Below are 22,275 nucleotides of genomic sequence, written 5' to 3' on the forward strand. Positions count from 1 at the left end.
CCATTACTCCAAGAAAAAAAATTCTCTCACTCTTCGCGCCCGGCCAATCAGCGCGTGTCATTTCTTTGTCTTCGAAAAACTGCTCTCTAGCGCCCCTGGAAACGATTTTCCACCTGATTTTTCCTCGACATAAAACTGATCCTTCACCTGACCTGATGGTGCAAAAAAAGGGTTGAAAATACTTGAATAAGATAAGAATATTAATAAAACAATCATCGCATATTTATTTTTGAGCTGGAAGAAAAGATAAAGAAATAATTTTTCATCGACCGAGGTCGCCCTCGAGCACAATCGTGATTGCTCACAAAAATCACTCGAGAATTGTTCGTAACAGCCTATCAGCCAATAAACAATTAGCTTCATACAGCTGTCTGTCAGTTTTAAAACCAGCACTTTCCGGAAAACAGTGCCAGTTTGTTTTTTTGCTACAGTAAGATAATTTTGTACAGTAACAAAAAAAAAGAGGAAGAATTGAGAATTTGTGTAGTGAATGGTGATGTGATTCTTAGTGCGTTCTTGGTAGCGCTAGAATCTTTTTGTGGTAGTGTTTTTGTTGTGCAAATACGAAGGTTTCTGTATCAGGGGAGAGAGAATCGAATGAATGGTCATTAGACAACAGCGATGATGGTGGTCTTGTCTCCAGCAGGAGCGGCAGCAACGCTGTTCTGAATAGCGACAAGATCAGACGCCCACCAAGCTCGCGTGGCTCCCAAAACGCCCCAGTACGCCATTCGTCGCTGCTCTTGTCCTTGAGCAGAGGCGGTGATGGCTGCTGGATATGTTTTGCCAGTGTTTCCACCATCGGCTCCAGAGGCAAAGTACAAGTTCCAAACAGTATCAGCAGCATTTCCGGGGATGGAAGTAGCTCCTGCGTGGCCGCTTTCGACGATCGCACCGGTTGGAATTCCGAAACCAACGGTGCTGGCACCTCCGGTGTAGCCGTAGAGGGGATGAGCCGTGTTCCTGGAATGATGGTAAATTTTGTTCAGAAAGAAGGGTCTACTCACGTAAGGAAGTTGTTGGCGATGGTGGCTTGATCGTATCGAATCAATCGATTTCCAAAGAACGCGGCGTTATTAGCATCGGTGGCTCCAGAATCAAAGGTGTTGGTGCCCGCATCGGCGAACTGAGAATCGTGTCCCATGAAGCACATGCCATCAGATACCCCAGTGTTTTCGTTGAATTCGCACTGCTTGAAGCACTGGCGGCAGGTGGACTGGCCTCGTGGGGAGCGAATGCTCGGCCGTTGCTCGATGTAATGAGGTCGGCACTGGTCGGTGTGGTACTGACCGCCGAGGAAGTTTTGCTGCTGGAGGTCGTGGCAGGCTTGGGAGTTCTTGCAGCCGGTGCAGAGCTGGTTGACTTGCTGGTTGACCTCTCTCAGTTCAATAAAACACATGGAGGCTTCACCTTCGCAATATTGGAACTGCCCAAGCGCTGCGCATTCAGCCATGGTCATCTGATCGCACTTGAAACAACCCGTCTTCTGGTACGTGGTGCTAGTCGTCGTCGACGGGGTCGTTTGAGTCGTGGTGGCTTGGACCACTCCGAAATATCTCTCCCCAGTGAGCTCAGCTGCGGCCGCTGAAGCAGCTAAAGCCGAGTCAAGGGCAGCTTCTCCGAGTTGGTCATCCGTTGCTGAATCTGCCACAGACTCCGCGAACATGTCAGGGGTTAGTCCATAATCGCCGAGGTCGATGCCTTCGAGGCCTTCGAGGAGATCGGCAAGGTCAAGGTCCTGAAAAATATTGTTGAAGAGAGGAAAAAGTCAACTTTATCTCGATTCGGAAAATAAGGGTATCACTTTGTTAATTTTGATCTCTCTAACAGTGACAAACCTGAGCGCGGACAGTGGAAGAAAGAGCAAGAACGGCGGAGAGCTTCATATTTGGAGACTTATACTTGATATTCAAGCAAAGTAGGACTGATTTCCTGACCGTCCGATTTCATTTTATACCTTTGCTTCTGGCCGCAGCGCTATTTTGCCCGGCCCGATTATATTTTCAATTTCGCGTTTTTCGCGAGCCCGCGAGTTGTTTTTACTCGTGGTTGGGTTGATGCGAAGAAAAGGGAAAGGGTTGACATGATATTTTTGAAAGTTTTTTTGTTCAAGCTTTTTTCAATCATCGAAAATCTTGGAAATCATAAATCTGATAGGATTGGCTTCATCTACTAGTAGTACTCGAAGCCGTGCAATTTCAATTCACGGTACACTTTTGATCCTCAGAAGGTCATTTGCTTGAAGAAGGAGATGATATTTACGTGAACGGATTGACCTACTATGCGCTGGTGTATAAGCAGCGGGGAGGAGTCACGTTTCTTTAGACTTTTTTTTGGAAGAGTTGTAGGGATGAAGGTACGTCTGTTTTCAGGTTCTTTTTATGAGAAAATTTGAGTTATGAAGGGTCTTTTTTCAGTGGAAACTAGCATTCCTGACTCTTGGAATCGAGGCGAGGCGCCATGAAAAGGGCGAAAGATGGGCCCTAAAGCAGCAGAGAATTCAGCTCAAATACGAAGCCAATGTCAATCACAACATCGACTCTGGTAGGAAAGGACATCAAAGACAGAAAAAATGAAATTTTAGGCGATCTTGCTGCTCGATCAGCACAGTCAGTTCAATTGATCTCTGGCGGCTGGACCCCATGTGATTCTAGCGGTGCTGTTTCAAAACAGCCTGGAAAGAAAAAGAGCAAATTCCACGCTTGTGTGGAAAAAGAAGGCTTCGAAGAAGATGTTCTCAAATGCGTCAATTGGAAAAAAGGCAGGAGCTCGATTTCGGTCATTTTTAAACGATTTAAGGGGGTGGAGAGGAAAGGTCTGCTGACGAAGCCTGCAAAAACGCTTGCCGAGATGTGATCTCTGTTGCTGCCAAAAATGGCCTCATCAAAGCCGTCGACAAATGCACTGATTCTGTCGATTTTGTCAAGAAACTCAAGCACAAGAAGCCTGAAACTATCGCTACCAACGGTATTTCCCCTCATTTTCTCTACGAAATTGACTGATTTCAAGGTGTTTTGATGTTCGATGACGATTTCGCCAACGATTCTAGCCCAAGACAGACGACTGCCTTGACCGATTCTGGCAAATCAAAGTCCCCGGTTAACCGAGGCCCAGGACGGCCTCAGTCAGAGTCGAAGGGAACCATGAGCTTTGGAGATCTTCCCGACGAGCTCCTGCTTTTCTCTGACGACATGGAGGACTTTGGAGAGCCGGAATTGATGCCAGAGAGAATGATAAGTCCCCAGTTTGAAGCGCCCAAGAAATCTGGAAAACGAAACAAACGAAAGAAGGGCAAAAAGGGGCGATCTGGCTGAAAAGAAGACCATCTCCAAAAAGAGATCTTTTTCATTAAGGGGATACCCGCCGATTTTTTCAAAACTGTCATTTTTGTGTCCAAAGAAACGTTGTTTTATTAAAATGATTTTTGATAAAACTGATTTGAAAAAATGCCGGGTATGACCTTTAATTTGAAATAAATCAGAAACAAGTTCATTTCTTTTTTATTTCCTTCAATCATTCAATTTTTGAGATATGTTCAGTAGTGAGACACTGACTGTATTTCACACTTTTGATTGTTTTATTTTCTTTTTGTCGCTTTTTTGAACAAGTTTTGGTGTTTTTTATAGTCAGTGAATTTTTCCAAAGCGCAGGGCAATCAAAAAAAGTCGTAATTTGGTTCTTGATTTTTGAATCTTTCCGAGAAAAAGACGATCTCATAATTCAAAGATGCGATTTTTTCTGATTTTTATCTTTCTATCGACCAGATTTGCTCTTCCAGGAAGAAAGATTGAGGACACTCCGCGGATTTCTGAGCTTTATGGACGATTCTATGGAAGGAATGTTCGCCTGGGAGAGCAGATTACGATTGGCAGAGAACTTGCGAACTCAATTCTGAGCATGAAAACCGATCTTGGATTGGCAAGCACGCACGTATCGGAAGAATTTGCTTATGATTTGGAAGAATTTGACGTAAGAACCTGTCAAAAAGCACTGTTTATCGAAATTTAGGGTGGCGAGTATCATGAAGATCTTGAATCGCCCGTGGAATCTATTCCTGCAATTGTCGAAGATTTGATGAAGAAATTCAAGGAGAAAGCGAAGTTCGATAAGTCGAAATTGCCAAAAATGACCTCGTTTCTTCCGCATCGCTTTGGATACTTTCATTGACCGTTTTATGTTAAAATAAACGGACTTTCCGAATGAGACTTTCACGCATAGTTGTCACTTAGTTGCTTCAAACGACCATCTTTACAAGAAGAAAAATAAGCATATTCCATTTGAAATGGACCATTTCAAATCAGCATGGCAAGAGAATACTTTGAGAATTCTTACAGTGAAAAACATGAAAGTTTTTTCAAAAACAACATCAATAATGTGAAAACAACAAGGTTAACTGCCCTCACTGTTACCCAAGTAAATCAATAAAATCATTTAAGAAGGCCCTCGATTCCAATTCCTGAAGAGAGAAACAAAAAGAGACCTGAATATTCGAAGATGTGCAAGTTTTTTGTAGCTGGAGTTATAGTCGTGCTGATGATCATTATTCCAACAGCAGTCATTGCCGGGAATACAACGACTAAAGTCTTTACTACTTCGGCAAAACTTTCGACGACAGCTCCGAAGACGACGATAAGGACCACTTTAACAACAAAAACAACTTCAAGGACGACAACTTCTACGACAACAATGACAACCACCACCACGACAACAACGACAACTACTACAACAACCACAACTACTACTACAAGTACAACAACCACAACGACAACAATCACGACTTCAACAACAACTCCGACTACGACTCCGACAACTACTACGACTTTTCCACTCACAACAACTGCTCCTTGCACAATCTACCAACCCGTCAAGCCATATTTTTACAGCTGCGAAGGAATTCGAGCTGATGGAGGTAATCTTATCATTTCTCAACTTTCAATTACTTATTTAATCTTTCAAGTTCAATGCGACATTTTGCACCGGGTGAAAGTCATCTCGGCTTACTTCGGCAACTGGCCAGTCTACAGCGACCAAACTTGTCCAAACTGCGGCCAAGCTCCTGGCTTTTGCGACCGAAAATGCTGCCAAATCGACTTGACCGAATACGCAAGAAAGGAGTGCAACGGAAATCGAAAGTGTACATTCACGGGTGACTCAACAATCGCGGGAGATCCTTGCCCTGGAATCAAGAAGTTTACTTTTGTCAGTTACAAATGTGTGCCTTTTAAAAAGCCATCATCCGGCGGAAGAAAAAACTCGCTTGATGTTTTTACTTTGCTTTGCTTCCTTTTTCTGTTTCAATCTCCCGGTTTAACTTAGTCTCCCCAGATAAAACAGAAACCCTGGATGTCTTTTGAAATTTTTATTTTATTTTGCAAACATTTAAAAAAGTGAGGTTGAGACTATTTCAGATTTAAAAGCATAAACAGCATTTTTAAATTTATTTCAGAGATAAAATTGGGAATTCTCGTGCCAATCTCTTGGGCTTCAGGAGTTTTTCAAGTAGACTCATTTTTTCTAATACAGGGAAAAAAATCATACAGTTCCTTTTTATCCCTCAAAAAACCATCAGTGCATTCAATTGTAAAATTTCAAAGCATGAAATCAACTTCAAAATAAACAAAGAAGACGGCTTCAGTAGAATTTATAATCGACAAAAAATCTGATTCAGGTTTTCTGCAAAGCTTGCCAAGCTCAGGGACCAAGAGCCTTCGCTATCTATATCATTGATCTTATCAAAAATCTCTTCTTTTATTCATGGTACTCTTCCTTGTTTTCAATATTAAATATGACGAGAGAAATAGCCTAAAACATAAGTTAAATATTTGACACGTATTTTCTAGGGACTTTTCTCGTTAATTTTCACGATTGATTAAATAATCGCCTTGGAAAGAGTTCCCGTAAAATCAATTATACTTTACTTACACAAGCTTCCTGCCCACCTGGCGCTCGATATATTTTTCCTTCCAGCGCGATAATTTTTACGAGAAGCAAATTCAGCACTTTTCGCCTCAAAAAACCACGTAATGAGGGGACACCTTTATTTAGACCTTAAATTTTTTGACTAAGTGGGCGATCTATTCTCCTCGTGCGGCGAAATTCTTCTACCGATATGCGGCATTTCAAACAATTTAGAATTCCGACAGCTCATTTTTGGCAAAAAGACTATGAGCAACAAAATCACTCGTTTTTTAGAAAATATGTGTAAAGAGTTCTTTCTTCTTTTTCCATTTTTGGTCAAGTTTGTATATTTGTCTGTTCGAAAAGATACTTCCTGAGCTTTAAGCTTATCCCTGCTTAGAAATTTCAGCGCTCGAAAAAAGGTCGCGGCAGTCGTTTTGTTTTCTGTTTTTGAAATTGTTCTAAATCCCGCCGATGAAACGTGGTTTGCAGCGTGCTTGCATCGCTGCTGCTGATAACTTTGTACGTAAACCGGAAATCTTCAAGAGACCGAGATGTTGGGATAGACAAAGATCGCGACATATTCTATTAACAGGGAAAATAAGAAAGAAGGAAGAAAAATAAGAAATTCGAGACGATAAATTACGGTGTTTTTCCCTTCTGTGTTTATAACAAAAACGGCAATTACAATTTTATTGATGTCGAATTTTAAACAAAAAACAGAAATAATTATCGCTTGAAATTATTTTTTCGCGAAAATTACTCGCCTTCACGGAGCTCATGTTTTTTATCTACCGCGGGATCTGAAATATTTAATTCAACGTTTTTTTATCGCTTGTTCATTCTCATTTGCATTTTCTGTTTTCCAGTAATAAAAGGAAGAGAACGTTATAATTCTTGTTAAAAGGGGGATTTCAGCGGTCCGGTGAAAAAGTTATCAAATCGAGTTCAAATCAGGTGAACCGCAGCTGACCTCGAATTAGTGCTTGATTCCTGGAGCAGGTTTTTTAAAGGCACAGTTTTCACTCGGTATAAAAATGCTAAGGATGTCACTATGATAAATGTCGAAAAAAGATGAGCTGAAAATTTCTTGCCAAATTTCTCGAAAATTGCCAAAATTTATGAAAATGGATTTTGATTGGACAGAAGGCCAAATTAAGCAATCTTATTGGCTAGCGAAAAAATGCGCTTCCTGGCTTGTATCTTCTTTCTTTTGGTTTGTGCTCTAGAATTGGCATTTTGGTCAAAGTTGAGCTCAGCAGCCAGTGTCCAAAACCTGAGTCAGGGTTCGAAAGAGGTTGGAACTGCTTGTTCTGGCCCTGAGTCAGGTTTTTCACACAAGTTTCTGAGCCCAGCCTACACCAAAATGCCAATTTTATCGCATTTTAATAATTTTAAAAACCTGAGTCAGGGTCTGAAAAGAGCTTGAAATCGCTTTTTCATGCCCTGACTCAGGTTTAAGACATTAATTTCTGAGGTCAGGATGTAGGTTCGTGGAAATTATTTTCTCATAAAAATCGCAGTGATTCGAAATTGCGTGCTTATATGCATCTAAACAGGCGTAGATTAATGGTTCGCCGGATCCAGCTGCGAAAAAAGATTCGCCGCGCGAACGAGGGTTAATTTTGTTGGCGAAATATATCCAACGTGGGTCCAAAAAAGTCCTTTTTCATCACTTTTTTGCGATTTCTAGCGGTCCAAAGATGGCTTTAGAAAGATTCGTCTGAACATCAATTATCTCATTCTGGCATATTTTTAATTGGCCCGATAATCGTCGGTTCTTGAGTGAATTTTTGAATTTTGGAGTTTTGGAATGATTTAATAAGCGGCCAGCGGCGTGACGCGCGCGAGACAAGCAGATGATCTCGTTAATTTCCGTTTGGTTGGATAGCAGTCTTCACGATGTTTGCACAAAGACGCGCTCTTTTTTGGACGCCGTCTTTCTTATTTGATTGCTGGTCCATGGAGAATGCATTTTTCGGGGAGAGGGTCTAATGAAAATGAATATTTCTAATTTGATTTTCAAATAGGGCTTTTTATAAGAATCATGGCGTATTTTCGTGATGGTGTCTAAAACTGACAAAAAATCGACAAATTTTGCGTGGGCGGCTACTCGCCTTCTGATTGGCCGGTGCGCCGAATCCAGGCTTCTGATTGGTTGAAGACATGTCTAGAAGCGACAAAAAAAAATTGATTTTCGGATTCGGCGCACCGGCCAATCAGCAGCCGAGTAGCCGCCCACACAAAATTTGTCGAAATTTTTTGTCCGTTCCAGACACGTCCCCGTATATTTTTGCTTCTGAATTGAGCAAATTAAAAGTCCCTATTTTGGCAACAAGGCCAACTCTTCTGATAAATGCTCATCCCTCTTTTCGAGATAGTTTTCTAATCCCGAGTGTCATTATATTTCTGCCGGCCATTCTAAGGTCAGATTAGGCGCGCTCTAATAGAAGCAAGGTGTCAAAGTGCCCAGCTTCGAAACCACTTTCTCATTCTTCCTTTTTTTTATCTTCGGCTTTGATGACGCAAAGGACGGGCATTTCTTGCGGCGCGGCGAAATGCGCCAAAATGAACCAATTTGTCTTGGTCGACGCGCGCGGCTGCGAAAAAATGCTCAAGAGAGTGGCTAATTATGAGTTTAGCTGCTGAAAATACGTGGATGGTGTCATTTATTACTCAAGAGAACTTACTGGCCCAGTAATAGTGGGTTTCCTCTTGATTTCATTAAATCAATCATTTTTCAAATTAACGACTCTCAAATTTCAACTCGTTATTATAACTGATTGCTTAACGCAGACTGCCTAAATATTGATAAATTCGCTTCTAGTCATCAAAAACCGACGGGCGCTCCATTTCAAGAAAAAAATACGCAACTGGAAACGCGCAAAAAATGACCCGTTCGCGAATATTAAAATCATCACCTCGGAGTTTTTTATTAAAAACGTTAATTTCGCGCGCTCACGAGACTTCCGAGTATAAATGCGTCTCCATAATTTTGGCCGATCCAGGAGGCTCCAAAAGTTCATAATTGCCGGGGCTTATGAGTTGGTTTTTCTGGTTTTACAAAGTGTTTGGAGCAGAGCGGTGTTCGAAAATGTCAAAAACAATTGTCATTTGTTTCTCTGCACGGCTGATTCGTAACAAATCGGCTTGACAAATTGTTAACTAGTGGCGTTTTATTTCGAAGGACGAAGATTTGCGGCCGGATTTTGAGGTTGATTAGCTGGAGTAATTTTGGGGGAGACGATGGTTTAGAATGGGAAAAGGGTTGAATTTTCAATTGCAAGTTTATTGGAAAAATATCATTTTCTAAAAAACGAACCCTAACTATAAATTTTTTTATTTTTGAAAGGATAATTCTCGCCTTCCCGCTCAATTGACGCGTTGTTTCGAAAATAATCGGTTTTGGTTGAAGGGTCTGAAGGATCACCGGATTTGGTTTTGACTTGCCGAGTTTAGAAAAGAAGCGCCTCTCTCTTGAAGGGGGGTGGTTTTTATCATTTTTGTCACCTGGCCCCTTCGCTTTTTTGAAGGATGGTTTTAGATTTTACCTAAGAAAAAAAATTAATGGCATTTTTCGATGAAGAAAATGCTTACTTGAAAATGCTCTGAATTCTGACTTTTGTCTTATACAAATAACGTCAGAGTAGATATACAAAAGCAGTGGACTCGTTTAGCTGGATCTGTCACAAAGACTCTTGTAGAAGCCGCTCTTATCAGAAGGCTTGACCGGTCGCGTGGTTCAGGAAACTGTCAGATTTTCGACCAACACGTGTGGCATCTTGTGGTCCGCTCAGTTACTATTTTCTGAAATTGAAGGCTTTGTTGGTTCTGTTTCTTTTCTTCTGTCAACTCGGAAGAAAGTCTTTGAACTTGAAGCCGTTTTATTTGTTCAAGGACTTCCTTCAAGGTTGAGACTGGCTTCATTAGAGAATGAAGTTTCTGTTTCTTTTTCTTTCAGCCTCATATGAGGGAAAGATATCCAAGGAAAATGCTAATGTATTTTTGAGGTATGATTTTATGAATATTTATCTGTCAAAAAATTGAAGAACAAAACGAGCGAATACGGAGGGAGAGTATGAAATCTTCACGAGTGGAAATTTTGAGCGAGAATGCATCGAAGAAGCGTGTGACTCGTACGAGTTTCATGAAGTTTATGATGATCATGTTGCTTCTGAGATACTACTGGTAAATCGAAGAAGCTTAAAAATGCTGAGATAATTTTTGTAGAAAAAGTATGTTCTTTGCAAAGAATCGATTTTGCGAAAAAATGATACCGATGATTTGGTTGACGCTCGTCGGAGCTGTATGAACAGAACTGAACCAATTGAAGTCTGCAGTATTGATTTACAGAAAAAACTCGATGATAAAGATTCCCAAGTGGAATCATTAAAAGCAAAGCTCAAGACAACAGAAGCAGAAGTTGCGTCTTTTAAAGCGAAGCTTAAAACAGCGGAATCACAAGTTGAATCTTACAAAACATACTATGTACCATTATACCGTGACAAACTGATATAATGTCTTTTAAGCCCTATAAAAATCCATGCGCTGAATACGATAATTGCAAAGCATTATGGAAGAATTACCCAACGACTCCGAATTTCGGAGTCCGAAAAAGAACAGAAAAATCGGGTATATTCGAGCAAAAATTAATTTTGAGGTCAATCAACTCTAATCTCTTCGATTTAATAGACGTTTTAGATATCGATTGACGTTCTTTGCTCTTTTAATTGGGTCGGTAAAAATCACGGAAGCGTTGTAGCAATCACATCGACGGGAAGAACAACTTCATTTGGACCTGGCGATAGATACTTTCAGCTTTTTGTTTACTCACCTGGAAAATGGATGCGAATTCATTTAGACAGGACGCGCAACCAGGAAGTGAGCAAAGATTTTAGTTGCTCTGAGGGAAATTGGTTCAATCTGAAAGTGAATCAGTATCAAAAAGAGAACTTTCCGGGCACAACAGGTGTTTATTTCTCTCAGATAACAAATATGAATATTATTTGATAATATTCTGATCATTAAGTGACTATTGTCAAATACAACAATCGAGAAATATGGTCTTCTCAAGTTCCGACAACACAAGTCATAACAGACCGAAATATGGATGTTTATGCCGGTGATAAACTACATCTTGTGGCTGTTCATAATGATTTTAAAAATTTCTACTACCGAACTTTTCCTGACAAAGAATAAATCTTTTACAATCACGCAATTCATTCGAAATAATTTTTTCACGTTAAAAAACTCAAAATCACTTCCAGGTGGCATTTATCGGTAATTGAATTGATAGATCTTCGCTCTGCCGATTCTGGCTTTCCTCGTGGCTTTGGCAGTTTTCGCTACTCGAGCGTCCGTTTGATCACTCTTGAGCCGGCGTCATTGCGCGAGTGGCTCACGCTCAGTCCGATCTGAGCTAATAATTATTCGACGTGAGTCGAGCACCCCAAAACGGATTTTCTCATAACCGGTCCGAAACTCTCATTTCACATTTCATCGGCGCTTGATTGATCCTAATTCAACTACAAATAATTAATGAGCTTCCGAAAATTGTAAAATTAATTAAGACGAAACGAAATCGAGAAGTCGCTTGCGGCTTCGAGCTTATTAAAGAAGCCGCGCGAAGCGCGGCTATTAAATTCCTTTTTCAAATACTTTCTTCAAGTGAGAATATAATAGCCGCGCTTCTCGCGGCTTTTTTAATAAGCTCGAAGCCGCAAGCGGCTTATCGATTTAGTTGTTTATAACTTGAATTTTTGTTATCATTGGAATTTATATAAATGATAAATTAATGAACCTGGTTGCATAAAAAGCCGCAGAGGTCATAATTTATGTTGAATATTCTTCCGCAAATTCGAGCCGTTACGTTCTAAAAACGATAAATGTCAGCCGACGCTCAATCTACTGGCTCCGCTCGGAAAGCCGATTTCACCCGTCAATGATTTCTGAATAATTTGTGGTCGCCGGTTTCGTGTTTCCAAAACGTTTTTGCGCAAAAAAGACAATTTTCGCGGCTAGTTACTTTGTAATTTCTTTTTGCATATTCAAAAGTCGAAAATGCTGAATTTAAAATCCAAGAAATCGACCCCAGTTTTAATTTTTTGTTGCGACTTTTGGTCGGCTTATTCATCTTGCAGTTGTTGTCCAGTCTGGCAGCAGGTGCCTCGTTTTATTTTCGCTCGGGATCGAGAAAATTCACAAGTGCTGTGACACGTGATCGCTCAAATTATTCTGTTCTCTGGAATATTTAGAAACAGAAGACTGTTCGACTTAATTTGATGCTCCTCCATCATCGTTACAATTTTGATCGATTAAAAGTCTTTTTTAATGAATTTTCTTGATTGTTTCTGAAGAAAAAAAGTTTTTAACCCGTCTTAGAATTTGACCAAAATTTTGGTCAATTCTTAATATTCTGAAAGCTTATTTTTATTATTCATTGTTCTCGATTTTTAGCTTCAAAAATTGCTTTCTAAGCCATTTTTTGGAAAAAAATTGCTTTCTACCCATTTTGAAGCTTTACCAAAAAATTGGTCAAAAGTTCAAAATCTCCAAAAACGAATTAAATACGACAAAAACGCTCAAGAAAGCTTATCTTCTGAAAATGGAGCATGTTTTGGTTAAGACGCGTTAAAACTTGTTTGGATTATGTTTATCGTTTATTTTTCTAGTGGCGTCCTCAAGTCGTAAGCCAACACCTCTTAGGTAACAATAAATGTCGCGGCGATAAGCGATAAAACGAGAAATTGTCAGAACAGGTTCCGAACAAGTCTAGCGGAATGCATACCAATCCTGATAATCGCAGAAATGAACCGCCCAGATGCACTCACGTTCCTTCCGAGAATGTTTCTAGAGCCCCTCATTTTACAGATTCCGCGACTGAAATAAAATCTTTAGAGTAAAGGCTGATATTTGCCCTATAAAAATATATGGTATCATCCATGTTTAAAATAATGATCTTTTTCTATTTTGATATTTAATCGAAAAAACGCCACTAGAAATTAACACACACGTTGGCTTTTGTTACTATCGTTGAACCGCGGAATATGCGCCGAACGTTATTCTCGGATCATATCTTCCCTTATCAATTTCTTTTGCCACTGCGGCTCCGCGTCAATTCTCTTATCGCTTCATTATTACAGTAGCACTACTTCTATTAGAAAAAAACTCCAAAACGTGAGTTTCGAGTCGAAACCTTCCACTCTGGAAGTCGAAAAAGTCGAAAACTAAGGGCGATATAAAGAGGCGAACTAATTGCGTCTTCCCAAGTCAATCCAACGAGCCAAAAAAGAGCTTGTTTTTTGGACAAATTGCTCTTGTTTTCGCTTTTTTCTACGTAAGAAAATTTCCTTGCTTACGATTTTTGATGATGTCGAAACTGGGCTCGGGGTCCTGTGTTAAAAACCTGAGTCAGGGTTCGAAAAAACAATTTTTGGAAATTTTTGCGGTTCTTTAATAGAAAAAACGCTATGCGGCTTTTCGCATTATCTCTTTCAGAACCCTGACTGAGTCAGGCTGACTCAGGTTTTCGAGCGGCTTTTTCAATAACATAGCCGCAAAAATTTACCTTTTTTTTCAAATTTTTGCAGCTTCATTGAAAAAAACCACTGTGCGGCTTTTCATTTGCTCTCTTAGACCCTGACCCAGGTTTTCTACACAGGTTTTCAAGCCAAGTCTTGGTCAAGTTGATTTTTGTAAAATATTTATTTTGAAACTCGCCGAAAATTCGCAGAAACGTGCATGACGGCTTTTGGGTCAGCGGGCTTAACCCTCGCTCGTCAGTGGGGCTTTTCTAGGGATTCTTCTGTCTTTTCTGAATCGAGTCAATTATGTGGGGCGGATAGTAGAGTTCTTCAATGTCGACATTAGCAAAGCCGTAACCATCTGCCTCCACGTGATCAAGCTAAATAAAGCGTGTTGACTCAGCTTTTCTCGATAGGGTTGAAAAAAATACCTGATAAGAAATTTCGTCGTTTTGGTCGGCTTCGAGGGATGGTCGATCGGTGAGGACCTTTTTAATTGCCGCTGTTACACGTGCTTTTTTCTTTTTCTCTTCTTCGGAATTATTCATTTCGTGAAAGATAAAGAATGAACCGGAAATGAAATGATCTTCGAGCCCAAAAATTAAAAAATATTTTTTTGGGAAATGATGCTCATTTATAACTAAGTGGAAAAAAGTGAAAAAACTCATGTCGTCTGATCAGTACTTCTTTGATTTCCGAGCTTGTAATGATGCAATACTCGAAATGTTTTCGCGTTAACGCAAACTTACTCCTTTAGTGGATCACTCAAAATATTTTACTTATCGCTTTCCAGACCCGAAAATCACGTTTGCGCCGCGAAAATGGACATTTTCGACTTTCGCGAATAAACATCTTTTTTTTTTTCTAAAATTTTAATAATCGAAAACGCGCGAATTTGCATCTGAAAGAAGAGAAAAAAGAAGGCGGGGTTCGACTCTTATCGAAAATATTCGGAGACATTTTCGTTCAAATAATTGAACTTAAATGGCTAATTAAAGCGAATGCTTGAAGTGTTTTTAGACACCTAGTTGACTTTTACGAGGAAAATTTCGAACACGAATGGAAAATATCAGCTTCAAAGATTTTTCAGAAGCCATTCTGTTTTTACTCAGATAATGGCTTTGGTTCAGTCAGGGCGATCTATCTACAGTGGGTCAATTTATAAGATGGGCATCCTTAATCTTTGTTTTCAAAAAGTAAAAATAACAAAGTGATACCCTTATTTCAGTATTTGCCTTTTTATTTCAAAGAATTTCATATTTTTCTGCAAAAATAATGCTTTGTTTGTTTTTCTCGAAAACTGCATTTTTGAAGTCCTTCCAGCTTCTTGTTCTTTGTCACCATTTTCGACATTCTAATTCGCGTGAGCAGAGCGCGTCGCCTTAGCCACTCAAAATTCGCGGCAGCGCCGTGCATAAGAAACCAAAAGCCATTTATTTGAAAGCATTTGCATTGAAAGCAACTTCAAACTTCAGTTTCTAAAAATTTCAAAAAAATCGACTCTTTTTTTTGAGAAAAAAGCACTTTTGGATGTCTTCAGATTTTGACTCGAAGACTTGGGGAAATTTGGCGATTTGAGATTTTAATTTTCACACTGTGAAATTTGGTGCTTAGGGTGGTACTTAGAGTTAAGTTGAGAGCAGAAGGATTTGGGAGAGGTTGGATTGCGACTTCGTGAGAATGGAAAACACGAGAAAATGCAGCTTTTTCTCGAAAATCTCAAAAAAGGATAAAAAAACCTAGTTTTCTTTTGAGGATTTGAAATAAGGGTGTCACTATGTTAATTTCCACGAAATTTTTTGGCGTCTAATAAATGGTTTGAACCTTCTCTTTGTCAAATCAAGTAAGGGTATCACTATGCTTATTTATATATCCGAATTCTCCATTAAGGAAGTGAGCCCCTTAAGCGGCATTTTATCCGATAAAATGGTGGAACCCATTGAATCCCTTCAAAAGAGTGGAAAAAAATTTTCCGTGGAAATTCATTTTTCAAGCCCTTAATTTGCTCCATCCGTGGATTATGCATCAAACAAGCTCTTTCTCCAGCCCCGAATTTTTTATTCATCACTTTGACATCCGAAGAAAAAGGCGAATGGTTGGTGAAAACATGGTCTAAATTTAGCAGCGCTTTTCGATTGAAAGTTTGAAATTCTGATTTTGCGGTGGCTTTTGTTTTTGAAAATGTTATGTTACAATTAGTTTGTTTAATGTTATAAAATCGGGACTGGCGGCTGCTGGAAACATTGAATTTTCGCTTGTTGATTGTTTTAAACAAATTGTTTCGAAATTCTTATCATTGAAAAAACACGGCAAATGTTCTACAATTCAACATCGAAAAGCCCTCTAACGCGGTTTCTCCTGAATTCGAATTTATTTTCCGCATAAATGAAGGGCATCCCATCCTGTATTATTAAAAACGTGGCTGGCAGGGAAACGATAGCCCGCTGCGAGCTGTTTTGAAATGATAAGAGTGCTTTGTATTTTTTCTAGAGCGCCTTATCGCTGCAATTATTTCTCTCAGGCAAAGGGGCTAATTTGATGGAACCTCTTTCATTTGACTTTTTCAGTAGTTAAGTTGAATCATGAATCGGATTTTTGTTGACTTGAAAAAGATAATGCAATGACACCCTTATTTTGCTTCATCAATCGAAAGTTCAAACCCTTTTTCTGATGCCCTAAGGGCTGAAATTGCTAATATTGAAATTTTATGCAAGGTTTTAATTCAAAATAAATTTTAAAACGAAAAATAAGGGTTTCGCAATGATAAATTTTTTAAGAAAAATAAAAAGAAGTCTCTTAGAATCGATTTCATTCTTAAGGGGAGGTGCAGAGTTGCAAATTTTGCTTTATTTTAACTGAGCTGAGCTGAGCTGAGCTGAGTGAGTAATTCTCTGAGCTGATAAAGCTGAGCTGAGCTGGCCTATTTCGGAGCTCACTGAGCTGAGCTGAGCTGAGCTGGCCATTTTCAGAGGTCATTGAGCTGAGCTGAGCTGAGCAGACCTATTTTTAAGGTAGTTGAGCTGAGCTGATCTGAGCAGACCCAAATTAGAGCTGAGCTGAGCTGAGTGAGCTGATTTGAGCTATTTTTTACTGTTTTTTAGTAGTGAAATTGTGTTAAAAACATTGAGCTGAGCTGAGCTGAGCTGAATGATACTTGTCTGAGCTGAGCTGAGCTGAGCAGAACAGATGATGCTCGAGAATAATTGAGCTGAGCTTAGCTGAGCTGAGCGATTATTGTCTGAGCTGAGCTGAGCTGAGCAGATAAATTCATTTTCGAAAATCAGTGAGCTGAGCTGAGCTGAGTGACTGCTCAGCTCACTCAGCCAGCTCAGCTCACTCAGCTCAGCAAATTTGCAACTCTCCTCCCGGAGGTGTCTTGAACCGACAAAAATTTCGACAGAATTTGCGTGGAAATTTTAAACCAATCAGAAGCCTGGATTCGCCAAACCGACCAATCACCAGCCGAGTAGCCGCCCACGCAAAATTTGTCGTAATTTTTTTTGTCGGTTCCAGACACCATCCCATTTTTAACCCCTTTTTTCTTCGAAAAATCGAGTGGCGATTTGGCACCCATTGATTTCCTGTAAGTTCAACCGGCGTTCCCATCAAAATTAGCGTCATTTGATTTCCCGTACTGAAACGTGCCCGCTGCGGAATGCTAGAATGGCCATTGCATGTCCGCTGCGGAGACAGTTGCGCCTTTTTTCGCGCCGCTTTCCGCAGTTTTAATGTTTCCCTGACGCCAATTTAGAAATAGCTCTAAGAGTCCAAGTGGCGCAGAAACCGCACAAGTAGAATCTGCGTTGAGAGTATCAAACCAAGAAATGTTCGATTACTGACCCGAGAAGGCGAAAAGTGAAGACGAAATTTCGCGGAATTTTAATCATTTGGAAAGGCAAGGACAAGTTTAATGAAAATTACTAGAGTCAGCAACCTGTGTAGAAAACCTGAGTCAGGGTCTGAAAGCAATACTGAAGATTTGTCAGACCCTGACTCAGGTTTTTCACACAGGTTGCCGAAGCTAGCTGAAAAAAACGATTTTCCGGAAAACCTGAGTCAGGGTCTGAAAAATCTTCAGTATCATTTTCCAGACCCTGACTCAGGTTTTCTTCTCAGCTTGTTGAGCCAAGGAAAATTCACCGTATCAAAAAAAATATTTTCGCCGAAGCATAAATAATCGAGGATTTACCGTGTCAAAGAAGTGTTTTCTTGAGGGATGATCTTTTAAGCCAACTATCAAACACGTTAGCGCAGATAGTCAAACAATCCCTCTTGCCCCAACAAACAACGTTTTCGCTGAAAAACCGTATCTCAAAAAGAATTTTAAAAATCTTATTCTGATTCATCTGGGCTCGGAAACATTTGAAGAAAACCTGAGTCAGGGTCTGAGAGATCTTCCAAAACCTGACTCAGGTTTTCTACACAGGTTTCCGAGCCGAGATTCGTGATTTATGAAAATGCCATCACTCGCCATAATTCCTGTCAATTTGGAAAAAGAAAAAACTCGTGAATCTAAGTTTCCCAAGCTTTCCAAACGAATCATGGCGAAAATTGACTTGCGAGTAGTTGTTTTGCGGTTTTCGCTAAAGTCACAAAACGTGGACAGAAGCCAACTTATGACTTGATTTCGAACTACTGTCGTTTGGAAGGGAAAGAATATTTATGTCGTCGGGGAAATAATGACGTGGTTAAGGTTCTTTGACTCTTCAGAAAGTGGAGTCCGAAAGGAGGAGGCTCTTTTGCCGAACTCTCGAAAAGTGACGTTGGATCAAGAGACCATTACGACTTTCATGTTTTTCGCAAAATTTAAGGCGCTTTTTAATCGCGATTCAAATATCAACCAAATCGAAAAGGTGCTGTAATAGATAAAAATCGAAATTTTGCGCCAATCAAAATCCAGTTATTCGTCTATCAGCCAATCAAAAGCTCAAATTTCAAAATTTTATCAAAATTTATTGTCGAACTAAAAATTTCAGTACAAGTGAAAAGAAAACCAAATTTTTTTAATGAGCCAATCAGCATCCTGAAATTATTTTTTTGATTCATCAAATTATAAAGTCTTTAGTTTTGATCCACATTTTCTTTTTTTTTTGACGCAAAAATCCTCAGAAATGCGGAAAAAAGAGCCATTTTTGACGAAATAAGAGGGTATACCCTTAAATATTTTCCGAGCCGGAAAGAGGTTCCCTTGAATTCGCAAATTCATTCATTTCAAATTCACTTGAGAAAAGTCTAATTTTTAACGACTATTTTCGAATTGAGCGTAATTGTATATTATCAATCCGGCTTGGTATTCAGTTACACAGGTTCTTTTGCGGTTCTCGAGGTTTCTCAAGGGCCAAATAATAATCAACCCTTTTTTCGATTAATTTGAAAAAGAAGCAATAATTTATTTTGGACAGCGAAATCACGTGAGCGAAACAGGCTTATCTCGAGATTAAGATTTTTATCTCTGCAGTAGGGAGGAAAATCCTCGGCACTGACTTAACTTTATCTCGAGTGCGAATTTTGGTTGGTCGGAAGGACCTCTCATCGCGCCGAGGGGAGTGCTGATAACACGTTTTAAAAAGCGCAGCGGGAGATTGAACGGAAATTTCAGCGGTTTCCAAACAACAGCAAAAGAGGGAAAAAAACGGTATCTCTTCGCTCGACTCATTTTTCTGAATGAATAGAATTTGCTGGCAAAGAGTAAACAATTCGATTACTCTTCTTGTTAATAGTTAACCCTTCCCTCTGGCTTTTCTTACCTTAAAAATTGAAGAAATCGACCATGAGAGCCGACGAAAGCGATATTTCAGAGAGTACTCTTGGCGACTATAGAAATGATCCAACTTTGCAGGAAAGCCCGTCGACAGATGCAGCATTTCTTCATAGACTCATGGAACAGATGAATCAAATGAACATAAAGATTAGAAAGCTAGAAGAGGATAAAAGAGCAGAGCAACCGGAGCATCGCCTTGTTTCAAAGAAACGAGAAGACAAAATCGAGGAATTAGAAAAAAATCTGGCGAAAACAAAAGAGGAGAAAAAGTTGCAAGAATTTAGATTCAAAAGAGAAATTGAACGATTAACAGTTGAAAACGAAACCTTAAAAAAACTTTTCAAGATTGACGAAAACAATGGGCGTGTGCAAGAATACAAACGTGTGCAAAAATACCAAGACTTAATAAAGTATAGCTATAGATAAGAAAAAGATAAAGAACACGAACTTATCATACTGTAAGATTCATACATTTCCTGAAAAAATCCAATAAGAAACGTGATGATTCGTGATTTTTTAATAAAAGTGACTTGATTAATTAATTAACAATGATGTTTCAAAAATATTTATTCTCTCTAAAAAAAGGTCATCAAAAAGCACATGGTCTTTTCACTTCAGAAAACAATTTCTATAATTTGCTTTGATACATATAAAGAATAATTTGTTTAATCATTTTCATTCAAAGCATTTTCAAAAACAAGTTGCCTCACTCCGAAGCATCTAACCAGCGTTAAAATCTCCCAAGATCCCCGCCTTGGTATGTTCCACGCATGCTTCTAGCCTCTTTCTATCGCAGAAAAGGAAATCGTACCGAATCGGCTTAGGCGCTGCCGCGTAAGTAGTATACAAACGATCAGGCCGCAGAATCTGAAATGGCAGGAGTCGCCTAGTGGGTGAGCACCAAAACACCAAAATACTTGTGGCTTTCCAACAGCAGCAGGAATTCCGCGCCAGACTTATTGAAATGACCACATGCAGGTTCATCTAAAAATATCGATGATCAAGCAGAAAAAAACGAAGAAGAAAAAATTCAAAAAGCAAAAAAATTGCAACACACGTTATAAAATGCTCGTTTACGGCGAAACTCGGGGTCCTCCAATATCTAGAATGACTTAATGCTTGGCTCTGAACCGGCAATTTCGCGGCGAAATCGTTTTTCATATTTTTGGGAAAATCAATCGTTGAGCGCGAAAGATGATCCAAGTGCTTGATACAACGTCAGCAAGAATCAAAAAAGATAATCTGACAAAAAGGAGGGGGAAAAGGTGTGACGGATTTTCGGGTTTTTCGGTGAGCTCAAATGACAAATCAAAGGTTTCGATCTTTCATGAGTTTTCATGATTTTGAAAATTCGAAGAATTCGCGTCTACAAAAGCAAAAAAGAAAGAACGAGTCGTTTAGCATAACTGTCATTCGATTTGTTTCGGTTTTGTCGAATTCCAGAGTTAGAGGACACTCTGGCGGGCGATAATGGGAGCTGTAAAAGTAGAAGGAAGAATGCGCGGACAGAGCACCTCCAGCTGGAAAAATTGCTTTGATTCCGCAAAGAAAACAACGTGCTCTAATTCGGCAGAATTAAGGACAACCGTTTTTGATAAGCAATTTTAGGAAAGTCGAGATTTCTGCTTTATTTTAAACCTTTTTCTCGAAAAAGACGAATTTTGAAATTTAACCCCCTAGCGTATTTTTGAAAGCTTACCACGCAGGGGTTAAACTTCAAAATGCTTCTTTTTCAAAAAAAAAAAATTATTAACCCTTTCGTATTCTCTCAAAAAACAAGCATTTTGAAATTTAACCCCCGAGCGCATGTCTGAGGACCTGTCGCGCAGGCTTTTTGATTTCTTATGCGCTAGGGGGTTAAATCTATTTGGACTTATAAAATCCTCTTTTTCGCCATTTTCATCAAGTTCGCCTCCTTCAAGAAAGAAAGTAGACCTCTGGTTGTAGGAGCACTCCAATCTCCAACATTGATATCAGCCAGCAGGATACTGATAAGAGCATTCAATGTGCTGGTCGGATTTTTGGAGAAAAACGCGTTTCCAACGAATATAACGAAGTTTATCTCAAATCTCAAGACGTTTTATCAAAACGAAATTGATTTGCCTCAAGACCATTATTTTTGCAACTTCGCAGCAATGGGTTAAATTATTGAAAAAAAAAACGTGTTCTAACGTGTGAGAAAAAGTAAATAAGCCAATTTTTCGGGAATAGCCCGGGAGCTCGCGGGAAACGAGTTTTGTCGAGATCAACTGTCTTCCGGCAGAGACCCTTAGCGAACATTTCCTCAGTTTAGAAAAAGACTAGTGCCCCTGCCAAAGCTGACAATTTGGCAAAACTCAAGATGCGCCATTTCCTCCTTTTTGATTTTTCAATTTTTGTAATCTCCTGCCAAAACGCTCAAAGACGTCACAGCGGAAAAAACACGAGATTAATTTTGAATCGAAAAAGTTCAATTTTTCAATTTTTTTCAAAATTTTGAAAATTAAAAATTTAGTTAAAAAAGTACGTGTTCAAGAAAAAAGGCCATTGATTTTCAATTTTCCAGGGTGAATTCGCTGCTGAATTTTGGACGTCAGTTTTAAGCTAGCGCGAAATTTTACAAAGCTTCGCCTGTTTCCAAATTTTCGGCCGAGTGGGAACTACTAAGTGCGGACATGAAAAAGACCAATTCGCGCGAATGGGTTCACTTTGACAGAATGGAAAAGATGATGCTGAATCGATTCGGTTTAACCCCCTAGCGCATGAAGGACAAAAAAGCGTGCACGAAAAGCTTTTTGAATACGCTAGGGGGTTAAATTTTTCGACGCATGGAAGAAAGGTTTTCCGGCTTCCGGGCTCGAGAACACGTGTAGAAAACCTGACTCAGGATTTGTTTCAAGAGAAAACCCTTACGCAGCTTTTTCTCAAACCTTTAAAGAATCCTGACTCAGGTTTTCTACACAGGTTATTGAGCCGAGAAGTTGGAAAACTTTTGCTTTCCGCGTCTGGGAATTTAACCCCCTAGCGTATGCAGAAAAACTTTTGTATATGATAGTTTGTTTTTCATGCGCTAGGGGGTTAAATATTGTGGGTTTCTTCAAATATAAGTCCAGA

The 22,275-nt window shown here is 39.5% G+C and overlaps 3 protein-coding genes across 3 annotated transcripts; 2 read left to right on the plus strand and 1 right to left on the minus strand.

The window, feature by feature from the left end:
• Positions 1-200: 200 nt before the first annotated feature.
• On the minus strand, positions 201-1,920 carry LOC145703684 (uncharacterized). Its single transcript, XM_081781068.1, has 3 exons — positions 1,839-1,920; positions 1,008-1,738; positions 201-963 (listed from the first exon to the last, which is right to left on the minus strand). The coding sequence occupies exons 1-3, from the start codon at positions 1,884-1,886 to the stop codon at positions 609-611; spliced, it is 1,134 nt and encodes a 377-aa protein (XP_081637194.1). The 5' UTR covers positions 1,887-1,920; the 3' UTR covers positions 201-608.
• A 414-nt stretch (positions 1,921-2,334) lies between these two features.
• On the plus strand, positions 2,335-3,625 carry LOC145702970 (uncharacterized). Its single transcript, XM_081780272.1, has 5 exons — positions 2,335-2,356; positions 2,418-2,544; positions 2,585-2,761; positions 2,800-2,967; positions 3,010-3,625. Exons 1-5 carry the CDS (start codon positions 2,351-2,353, stop codon positions 3,312-3,314), a joined length of 783 nt encoding a protein of 260 aa, XP_081636398.1. The 5' UTR covers positions 2,335-2,350; the 3' UTR covers positions 3,315-3,625.
• Positions 3,626-4,448: 823 nt separating this feature from the next.
• Positions 4,449-5,416, plus strand: LOC145704500 (uncharacterized). Its single transcript, XM_081781953.1, has 2 exons — positions 4,449-4,909; positions 4,958-5,416. Exons 1-2 carry the CDS (start codon positions 4,495-4,497, stop codon positions 5,314-5,316), a joined length of 774 nt encoding a protein of 257 aa, XP_081638079.1. The 5' UTR covers positions 4,449-4,494; the 3' UTR covers positions 5,317-5,416.
• The last annotated feature ends 16,859 nt before the right edge of the window (positions 5,417-22,275 follow it).

This window comes from Oikopleura dioica, chromosome PAR (assembly GCF_907165135.1).
Source record: "Oikopleura dioica chromosome PAR, OKI2018_I68_1.0, whole genome shotgun sequence".
Lineage (NCBI taxonomy): Eukaryota > Metazoa > Chordata > Appendicularia > Copelata > Oikopleuridae > Oikopleura > Oikopleura dioica.